Below are 10,469 nucleotides of genomic sequence, written 5' to 3'. Positions count from 1 at the left end.
TCAGAGCAGAGACATGGCCTGGGCAAAGGAGAGCTGAGTCTTGAGCCCTCGGACTGTGCAATGAAGTGCTGAAATGGGCTCTGCAGGGCTTACTGAAGCTCTGGGGACATCCTCTCTGTAAAACCTCCTGTCTGTAAAACCAACTCCTGACTGTAAAACCACCAGAAGCAGACACAGATACAGGTTTCTTAAGGAGTATTTAGATCCTTTGCTGCAGTCTTCCTGGTGTCCTCTCTAGTAATGCGTTAACAAAAGTTGATACTCCTGCACAAAACTTTTTCTAGTAAGAGAATTGCCACTGCTGGAAATAAGTGTGTCCCCCCAGGTGAGGCAAGGCCCATGAGGGATTGCCTCATCGTGCTGCCCAGCAGGTTCCCCTGCAGCCCCAGGGACAGCTGGAGGGAGCCCAGAGGGGCAGGGGAGGGAGGCAGGGAGAGCTCAAAAGCAGCCCTTGGTGGGGGGCTGCTGAGAGCTCCCTGCTGGAGAAATCTGCAGAGCCCTGGAGCCGGTAAGTGTGTGGCTGCAGGGCAATGCCTCTGCAGTTCCCAGCCGGGTCTGCAGCAGCTGGGCCCCCCCCAGCCTGTGGGACCATGTGGGAGCCTTGTGCTGTGGAGGAGGCCAGTGTGCTGCAGAGCAGGGCTTCCCTGCTGCAGCGTGGGAGGGCCAGGGCATGTGGGCTGCCTTGTGCCAGGGCCGGCTGCAGGGCTGTGAAGGTGGCTGTGCAGGCAGGGGTGCCCAGGGCTGTCCTTGCCAGCAGGGTCCCTGCAGCCCAGGGGGCTGTGTGCTGGGGCAGGGGCTCTGCCGCCTGCCAGGGGCAGCTCTCAGCCTGCTGGGAGCTCCCGTGCGGCTGCGGGGAGAATCTGTAGGTGGAAGGAGCAAACCCTGTCAGGGCAATGTTCTCGTGCTGTTGCGTGGGTGCTGCACTGGTCAGGGCTGCTCGCAGCTTCTGCTCATGCCCACCTCATTTCCAAGGCGACTTCTCATGAGCACATTCACGGCAGGGGTTTTCTGCTGGAGTCTCTTCTTGCCTGAATCTCTGCTTCCATTTTTATCTTGCTCATCTTGGTAGGAATGGAATCTGAACTGTGTAGGTCAGAGCAGGGGCAGAGACTCTCAGAGCATCACAGTGATGTTTATGAGGAAGGTCAGCAAGTGCCTTCCCTCTGCAGCAGCATCCAGATCAAAGCAGCATCAGCTCTCCTTTTCCCTCAGGCTCTGGGGGAGCTGTTCTTTCAGGCCTGCAGGCAGAGAGCGGCTGCAGGGCAGAGCTGGGCACACAGGGGCTGAGCTGGGCTCTGTGAGCGCTGGCAGGGAAGAGCCCTGGGGCCAGAGAAAGAGCTGCTGGCAGGGACAGCTGCAGGCGTTGAGCGTGGCTGTCCTGCATTGCTCTGGTCTGGGAGGTGCTGTGCAGGGCTTGAGAAGGGAAAGGCATTCCAGTGTGCCCATCTGTCTCTCTCCCGGCTTTGCTCAGATGATTTTGGGATAACTGACCGGCTCGGTTAGAATGGGAGTTTCAGCTGCAGGCTCAGGCACAGACCCTGTGAGTCCTCCTGTGCCGATGTGAGCACAGCAAGGAGGTGTCCCATGTTTCCTCTAATCTGTGAAGCTGTGGGCAATGCAGTGTGTGATGCTGGGGAAGGAGCTGGCTCTCCTTTAACAATTACCATAATCAGGACCCTCGGTCACCTGCTTGGGGTGTCCACCCAAGCTGCACGCTGCTTCCAGGGCACACTGCGACCATGGGTGTCCCTGGCTAGAAAGGGGGGTGCTGAGACTTCGAGAAAGGGCGAGCCATTCTGTGCTCTGTAGTGGATCCCTCTGCTCTTCAGCAGTGTCTGCTTGCTTTTTAGGGTAACAAAGTGTCCTGGTTGTGGCTGGGATAGAGTTAATTTTCATCTAAGTGGGAAGGACTTTTGAGAACAATTCTGAAAATGCACTGATATTTTTGGTTGTTTATAGGTGATGCAACATGTTCATGCTCAGTATATAAACTTGGTGGGGGTTGCTGGGGTCTGCCAGTCGATGCTGGGGACTGGCTGGGCATCAGTCAGTGGGTGATGAGCAGCTGTATTGTGTATCACTGTCTTCCCTGCTTCCTTTCTTCCTTTCTTCCTTTCTTTCTTTCTTCATTTCTTTCTCTCTTTCTCTCTTTGCTTCTTTCTTTCATCCTTGTTTCTTTCCTTCTTTGTTTCTTTCTTCCATTCTTCCCTCCTTCCTTCCTTCCCTCCTTCCTTCCTTCCCTCCTTCCTTCCTTCCCTCCTTCCTTCCTTCCCTCCTTCCTTCCTTTCTTCCTTCCCTCCTTCCTTCCTTTCTTCCTTCCCTCCTTCATTCCTTTCTTCCTTCCCTCCTTCCTTCCTTCCTTCCTTTCTTCCTTCCTTCCTTTCTTCCTTCCTTTCTTCTTTCTTTCTTGGATTTTATTACCCCCGACTACCTCCCTCTCATTATAACTGCCATTCTCATTATTGTTATTGTAATTTCATTTTTATTCTACTGCATTTATGATTTTTTTCTCGTCTCAAACTTCAAGATTTACATTCCTTTCTGATTCCTCTCCTCATACCTATGGGTGAGGGGGGAGTAAGTGAGCATCCCTGCGGTACATAATTTCCAGCCAGGGTTAAACCAGGACACATGTCAGTGTAATTGGACTCTATCACAGAAAGCTGCAAGTGCAGGGCAGCTGAGAAGGAGCTGGAGGGACTCACCAGAGTCCCTGCCTCTGCCCTCAGGCACAGACAGTGCCCTTGCCTCTCAGCGCTCACTCTGCTCTCCCTGAGCACAGCACAAAGCCCTCCTGACCTGACTCTGGCCATGGCCGTTGCTCAGCACGGGCAGAGCCGATGCTGACAGGCCCTTCTGCGCTGGGAGCAGTTTGGGCTGAGCCAGTGCAAGGCCAGGACTGGCCCCTGCCCCCACGGTTCCCATGAAGCCCCTGCTGCAGAGCAGGGCTCACTGCTGGGCAGCCAGCGGGCACAGCCCCTGCTCCTCACAGCACACTCGGCCAGCACTCAGCACAGCTCCAGCCACGGCTCGGAAGGGAGCTCTCCTAGGAACGGCAGAGGGGGGACATGGGGCAGCGGGGGCGCATCTAGGAGAAACGGCTTTCACTTGGCTCAAAGAAGTCTCTCCTAAATTGTCCCTGCCTTTTGTCCTTCAACAGGTCCCTGTGTTCAGAAACAGAAGATGTCTAACAGCAGCTCCATCACCCAGTTCCTCCTCCTGGCATTGGCAGACACGCGGGAGCTGCAGCTCTTGCACTTCTGGCTCTTCCTGGGCATCTACCTGGCTGCCGTCCTGGGCAACGGACTCATCATCACCACCGTAGTGTGTGACAAACATCTCCACACCCCCATGTACTTCTTCCTCCTCAACCTGTCCCTTCTTGACCTGGGCTCCATTTCTACCATTGTCCCCAAAGCCATGGCCAATTCCCTGTGGGAAACCAGGGCCATCTCCTATGCAGGATGTGCTGCCCAAGCTTTTCTCTTTTTATTTTTCATTTCAACTGAGTATTTTCTCCTCACTGTCATGGCCTATGACCGCTACGTGGCCATCTGCCAGCCCCTGCACTACGGGACCCTGCTGGGCAGCAGAGCTTGTGTCCACATGGCAGCTGTTGTCTGGGGTAGCGATGTTCTCTATGCTGCGCTGCACACGGCCAATACTTTTTCACTGCCGCTCTGCCACGGCAATGCCCTGGGACAGGTCTTCTGTGAAATCCCACAGATCCTCAAGCTCTCCTGCTCACACACCTACCTCAGGGAAGCGGGGCTTATTGTGGTTAGTGCCTTCATAGCATTTGGCTGTTTTGTTTCCATCATGCTGTCCTACGTTCAGATCTTCAGGGCTGTGCTGAGGATCCCCTCTGAGCAGGGACGGCACAAAGCCTTTTCCACGTGCCTCCCTCACCTGGCCGTGGTCTCCCTCTTTCTCAGCACTGGCACATTTGCCTGCCTGAAGCCCCCCTCCGTCTCCTCCAAATCTCTGGACTTGGCGGTCTCAGTCCTGTACTCGTTGGTGCCTCCAGCAGTGAACCCCCTCATCTACAGCATGAGGAACCAGGAGCTGAAGGACGCACTGAAGAAGCTGATGCAGTCAGGTGTCTCTCAGCGGCAATGAACTGACTGTGGCTCTTTACAAGGTATTTTCAAGTCACGTATAGGACATCATGTGTGTTTAACATTCCATCTATGACAATCATGGTTTTACTTCAATGTACTTCCTCACTCCACTTCCCCAAAAGCACGAACCCAGCCTCCCTGACCCAGAGGCCTTTGTACATGCGCCAGGGAGGATGGTACATATATACTCCTGTGTCACATCTCAGTAATAAAAGGGAGGGTTTTTTCAATGCCTATATCTGGAGGTTGGTCTCTTCTTCCAAAGCTGAGCTCAGGAACAGGCTGCAGGAATTGCCCCCAGAAGACCATGCTGCTGGGCTTGGGTTCCCCATGGCTCAGGGGAGGAGGGCATGGGGCAACGCGTTAGGGCATGGGCCTGTGTTGAGCCTTGGCGTGTGGGGGCCCAGTGCCCATGGGAATGGTGGGTGACCAAGAGGGATGTGCCTGGGACCATCTCCCTGGGCTTTCAGGCACCGCTGCCCTGCACAGCAGCACCGCCTGCTCAGGGCCATGCCTGAGACCACATCCCTGGGCAAGAGCAGGTGTCTCTGTGGATGCCCCAGCTGGGGCAGGCTGCTGTGTCCCTGGTGCAGCAGGAGGTGCCTGGGGAGCCCCCAGGCCAGCAGCCTGGTGCTGGGGACAGGGACTGGCCCCGAGGGGCTGCCAGGAGTGGGCAAGCAGGGTCCCTGTGAGAGAGGAGCAGCAGACAGAGGGAGGCAAAGGCCTCTGTGTCCTCATGCCATGGCTGGTGCCAGCCCTGGGGCTGACTGGCAGGAGGAGACCCCTCTCTGCCCACCAGCATCTCCTGTGCCCTTGTGATGGTCTATGGCCATGGGGTGAGTGCCCAGAGCTCTGCAGCCCCCTTTGGGTGGGCACTTGCATGGGGCCAGCCCCGCGTGGGCTGCTGTGTCTGCCTGGGCTGGGGAGAGGGCAGGGGAGGTGGGCAGAGCTGGGGGGGGGCTGGGCTGGGAAGGGCCAGGGAGAGGGAAACACCAGTGAGAGCTCAGCTGTGTGGGTGTGCAGGGTGGGGGCACACAGCAGGGTGTCCTGGTGCAGACCCAGGGGTCATGGTGAAGCAAGCAAGGCACCAAAGGAGCGGGACTGAGGGGCCAGATCTGTGCCGTGTTCCCTGCACACCCTCAGAAAGCTGCAGAAGGGAAATTTTCCCCACAAATTCCCAAACACTGCTCATTTCCAAGCCTGGTCATATACCCCAGCCCTCATTAGGGACCACTGCTGCATGGCCACCTCTGTCCTCCTCCGTTGCCCAGTGATACCCAACTCCATCACCATTTCTAAATATAAAGGGAGCCACTTTCCTACTGACACTTGTTACACACAAGTCCCATAGCCCTTGCCACAGTTGGTCTCTCAGTGAAGGCCATAGTCAGACACCTCCAACAAGATCATGTTCTCATGGCATGGTGTTCTAACAGATATTGATTGAGATCCCACCAGCTGGCCTGGGTCCAGCGCTCCAGTCTTTCATTCAGAACAATTTCTCAAATAATACTCTTGCTCTCTCAGCCTCCCTTTGCCCATAATATGCTCCAGGTCCTAACCATCCTTCTGGCCTCTGCAGGACTTGCTGTGATGTGTCAGGGTCTCGCTTGTGCTGGGGAGCCCCATTGTGGGCTCAGCAGTCCTGATGTGGTCCTGTGGAGGGTTAACCTTGACCAATGGTGAGACAAACATTCAGCTGCTCATTCGCTGCACTGACTCAACAGGACAAAGGAAGAAAATAAACCAGCAATGCTCATGGGTCAAGATAAAGACAAAGAAATCTCTTAATGATTCTTTTCATGTCCAGAGATGTGTTGCCTTGGCAAAGATTAATTTATTGCCAATTAAAAAAATGTTTGGATTGTGAGATACTATGGCAGGAGAAACAATGGGTGAGATAGTCTGGTTTATTCTGGGGGAATCAGTCTCCTTGGTGTTCACAGGACAGGTAAGCAAGGATGCCAAGAGTGCAGGGGCTTGTGGGCAAGTTCCTCAGACCAAACAGGTTGCCCACTCTGATGCTCACCTGGACCTGGGTCTCCACAAAGAGGACAAGATGCTCAGGGATGTGAATAGCAGTGCCAGTCTTGATTGTAGTGATTATGAAATTGTGGTGTCCTTGATGCCCAGGTAAGTGGGGAAGGAGAGCAGCAGAGCACAGCCCTGGGAGATGAGGGTAGTAAAACCTGGCCTGCTGAGGGCACTGGCAGGTGGGATCCCATGGGGGCAGGGCCCTGAGAGCATCCCTAGGCCTTCCTGGCCCTGACCAGTCTCACCTGGGGCCTCCACCCAAAGCTTTGTCCATGGCTTCGGGGGGCCATTGAAGCCAGGCAAGAGATTCAGCCCCAGCATGATCTATGCCGTAGGTGTGCGGGTCACCTTAGAGAGGCGTGTGGGTCTCCTTAGGGTCACAACAACAGGCACAGCTTTGCCTGCCCATGGACCTTGTTGGTTCGGAATGTCAGCATCACTTCCCAGCATATTCTGAATGGGGTTTGCCAAAGATATGAAACCGTGGCCCTCCAAGTCCTGGGGACTTTCTGTTGCCTCCCTTCCTTCCTCAACTCCCTCCGAATTATACACATCTTCCTTGCTGTCAAGGCTTGTCTCTGGCCAAAAGCCCAGCAGCCACCCAGCCGCTCCCTCCCCGCTTCCCTCCACAGTCAGGGCCCAAAAATGAACACAGTCACGGACAGGGGGTCTAACGAGGGATGAGCGTGGGGACACAATCACTTCCCTCACTCTCTTGGCAAGGCACTTCTTCGTATGCTCCAGGGCCCTGCTGGCTGCCTCTGCTACCAGGTCACGGGCTGGGATTGTGTTTTGCCTTCTGTCCCCCAGCACCACCAGGGCCTTTTCTGCACAGACACTGCCCAGCCAGGCAGGTCCCAGGCCCTGCAGCTGCAGGGTGTTAGTCCATGCGAGGGAGGTGCAGGCTCTGCCCTTGGTCCGTCCTGCATCTGTGCAGCTCCTGCCAGGGCGGCCACCCCACCTGCCAGGGTTCCCCTCCACGGCATCCCTAGGGCACAGGGATGCTCCTCTCAGTTTGGTGCCACCGACAGACACTGTGAGAGTTGCCTCCACTGGGTCATGTGTACAGCTCTTAAACTGTAAGCAGGAGAGTCCCCTGTGCTGCCCACACTGCCCCAGTATGTCCCAGTGGCCTCCAGGTGGGGTGTGAGCCCTTCCCCACTGCTCTCTCAGCCTGACCATCCAGCTGGTGTTTTACTCATCTCTTTCTGTTCGCACCCAGAGTGTCATGGCCTCACTTGGGCAGAACAACACTGAGGGAGACCATGGCCAGAGTTTTGTAAAGCTGAGGGAAATGACATCCACTGTGGAGCTCCTCACGCACAACTGCAGGCTGTCAGGTTGGCGAGGTAGATGGCAAATCTCATAAGCAGTCATAAGCCATCACAGTGAGAAGAAAATACTCTGCTGAAATGAAAAAGAGAATCAGTAAGTGCTGGGCAGCAAATCCTCAGTAAGAGATGGCTCTGGTCGTACAGGAAACTGAGCGTGGCTTTGGGGAGAATGGTGGGGATGGAGCCCAGGTCGAGGAGGGAGAGGTTATGAGGATGAAGCACATGGGGGTGTGGAGGAGGTGATCGCACAGTACAGTGGTGATGATGAGGCTGTTGGCCATGAGGGCAGCCAGGGAGATGCCCAGGAGAGCCAGAAGTGCAAGAGCTGCAGCTCCCGCGTGTCTGCCAATGCCAGGAGGAGGAACTGGGTTAAGGGGTAGCCACTTGGCATCTGGTGCCTCCTGGCACAGAGATTGTCTGAGAGGGAAAAGAGTTAGGCAAGACTTTGCTGAGCAAAACCTAACATATTTCTCAGAGGAACCCCAATGAAAAGGCCTCTCTGCTTTCCCGAAGACCTTTAGTAGATCTCTCATGAGTTGGTTTTTGCTGAGGGTGCTCCAGGGAGTAGGAGACTCTGCTGTGGGCTCTGCAGGAGTCAGTCCTTCCCTACAGCAGTAGCGAAATAGGAACGTGGCGTGATGTAGGATTAAATACACTCAGGGCATCAAAGGGCTTCACAGCATTGCCACCCCGTGTTCACCCAACTATGGAGCGGAGTTGAGGGGATTTTTCTCTGTGTATTTTGTTCCGGTTGCCCCACCACAGCTGAGGAGTGGTTTTGGCACTGCCATTCCTGCTGCACTCCAGGTGCCATCAGGTGGGCCCTGAGAGGCAAAGAGACAGTCCCTTTGTGCGGACTGAGGACAGCCAGTCTGTCCACCCGCCCTGGTTTCAGCTGCCCTGTGCTGGCAGCTCCTTGACCTGCAGGACTGTCACCCCCAGTGCTTCCCAGAGAAGGAACTGGACACTGCTGAGAGCAGAGGCAGCCAGTTTCCAAGTACCGATCTGCAAACTCCTCATGCTGCCTCATCATACCTGAGAAGGATCTCCGCTCTGCCCCTGCAGCCAGGGACACAGAGGGCACATTGCAGCTGCCTGTGCACAGCTACCCAGCAGCATTCCTGGGGTGTCTTCTCCATGGGGCTCCCTGATCACACAGCGATGCCACCGGAGAGTTGTGCCCTTCTGGAGCGCAGCCTGCAGCCACCCAGCTCCTGAAGGTGGGCTGTCCTGAAGTGAGAGGTGTCTCTTTTGGACTTCTGGGAGCTTAGGTATCAGGAGGCGATTGGGAGACCTTACTGCCATAGGCTAACCTGTATGGCAAGACCCCTCAGGCTGGTCTCTCAAGTGCTTCTGAATCCCACGCCGCATCCAAGTTGAGTGATAAGAGCACGAGGAGCAGAGACAGAAGGGGGGAAGATGGACAAACGCTGCAGCGCTGCTACCAGTGGAGGCAGGACAGGGCAGCTGGGAGGGTATTTGGTGATTTCTCCCCTTCTGGGGTGAGGCCACGGAGAAGGCGACCGAGCCCATGGCTCTAAGTGCAGAGGCTATGCTGATGGTAAAGAAGAGCAGGGGCTTTCTCCAGGGAAGGTGCCTGCCCTGCAGGGGATGGCAGGGAGATGCCTGAATCCCCCCTCCCACAGTGTTTCTGGGAGCAGCTCCCTCTTGCTGCCTGCCCACGTCTCTGCTGCCTGGAGCTGTCCCTGCCAGGAGCTGCTTCTCTGGCCCCATGCCTCCGAGCTACTCAGGGCTCACATAGCCATCCCACCTGCTCTGTGCTCAGCTCTGCCCTTCTGCACCCTCCTGGCAGCACGGCACTGCCCAGGGCCATCTCGGTGTGTGCAGGGCCAAAGGAGCAGCTCAGAAAAGTGCTAACGAGAGCTGGGTTCTCAGTGCCTGCTCCAAACCAGCAACATGAATTCTAGTCTCCCACCACCCACTCAGCCCAGCCGGCCTTGGGCACCCCTTGTTCCACACACAGCAACTTCACACCCCTGCAGCTGTGCCTGGGAGCAGAGAGCCGCCATGCCTTCTCCCCTGATGGTGTGGCAAGGAAACCCTCCTCTAGAGCATCTCCTTCTCCTCTGCATTACAGAAACTCTGAGAGTCTTCCTGACAGATCCCGTCAACTGTCAGATGTACCCAATTGAAGAGGTCCATCCAGGAATTGCAGAGGATGTGGAAGGAGGGCCATGGATCCTGCAAAGGGTATAGGGATGCTGCCCAGTTACGTAGGGATGTGTCAGGAGGGACAAAGTGTGGCTGGATCTGAACACGGCACGGGACTCAAAGAAGAAGGAGAAGAAGGACTGGTCTAGGCATGTCACTTAGAGAATGAAGGACAAATTAAATGTGCACCCCCAACAAACACAACTGGCAAACCAGTAACAACAGACATGGGGAACCTGAACATGAGTAAGTCCGTGGGACCTGACTAGATGAATGCCTGAGCCCTGAGGGAGCTGGCTGATGGAGTCGCCAAGCCACCCTCCATGCTATTGGAAATGTCAAGTCACTCAGGTGAAGTTCTTGGTGACTGGAAAAAGAGAGACATTGCACGCATCCTTCAAAAGGGTAGAAAGAGGAACCCTGGGAACTGGCCACCTGTCAGCATCAGCTCCGTGCCTGGGAAGATCATGGAAAAGATCCTCCTAGAAGCTGTGCTAAGGCCGACGGTGAGCAGGGAGGTGATTCAGCACAGCCAGCATGGCTTCAACAAGGGCAAGTCTTGCCTGAGCAACCTAGTTGTCGTCCATGACCTTCTCTGACACAAGGATTGGGTTTACAGGCTTGTAGTTCTCCAGATCCTCCTTCCTGCCCATCTTGCAGGTGGGCACCACTTTGACTAACCCCCAGTCTTCTGGGGCCTCCCCAGTTAGCCAGCACCGTTGATTATCATCCCTGTGCTGAGGCAGTTGAGGAACAGACCAATGATTTTCACAGTGTTCCTGGATCACAGGTACCATTGCCAAGGACA

The 10,469-nt window shown here is 55.5% G+C and overlaps 1 protein-coding gene across 1 annotated transcript; it reads left to right on the top strand.

The window, feature by feature from the left end:
- Positions 1-3,183: 3,183 nt before the first annotated feature.
- LOC130143396 (olfactory receptor 14C36-like) lies at positions 3,184-9,706 on the top strand. The gene is made up of 4 exons (XM_056326082.1): positions 3,184-4,091; positions 4,163-4,297; positions 6,068-6,072; positions 9,588-9,706. The coding sequence occupies exons 1-4, from the start codon at positions 3,184-3,186 to the stop codon at positions 9,704-9,706; spliced, it is 1,167 nt and encodes a 388-aa protein (XP_056182057.1).
- The last annotated feature ends 763 nt before the right edge of the window (positions 9,707-10,469 follow it).

This window comes from Falco biarmicus, unplaced genomic scaffold (genome assembly GCF_023638135.1).
Source record: "Falco biarmicus isolate bFalBia1 unplaced genomic scaffold, bFalBia1.pri scaffold_27, whole genome shotgun sequence".
Classification (NCBI taxonomy): domain Eukaryota; kingdom Metazoa; phylum Chordata; class Aves; order Falconiformes; family Falconidae; genus Falco; species Falco biarmicus.
This window is presented reverse-complemented; position numbering and strand designations above follow the sequence as displayed.

Bases quoted from the DNA above. Each gene is read 5' to 3' on its own strand.
- LOC130143396 (XM_056326082.1), top strand. From the start codon at position 3,184: ATGTCTAACAGCAGCTCCATCACCCAGTTCCTCCTCCTGGCATTGGCA. The intron at 4,092-4,162 runs GCAGTCAGGTGT...AGTCACGTATAG, and splicing joins GACGCACTGAAGAAGCTGAT to GACATCATGTGTGTTTAACA.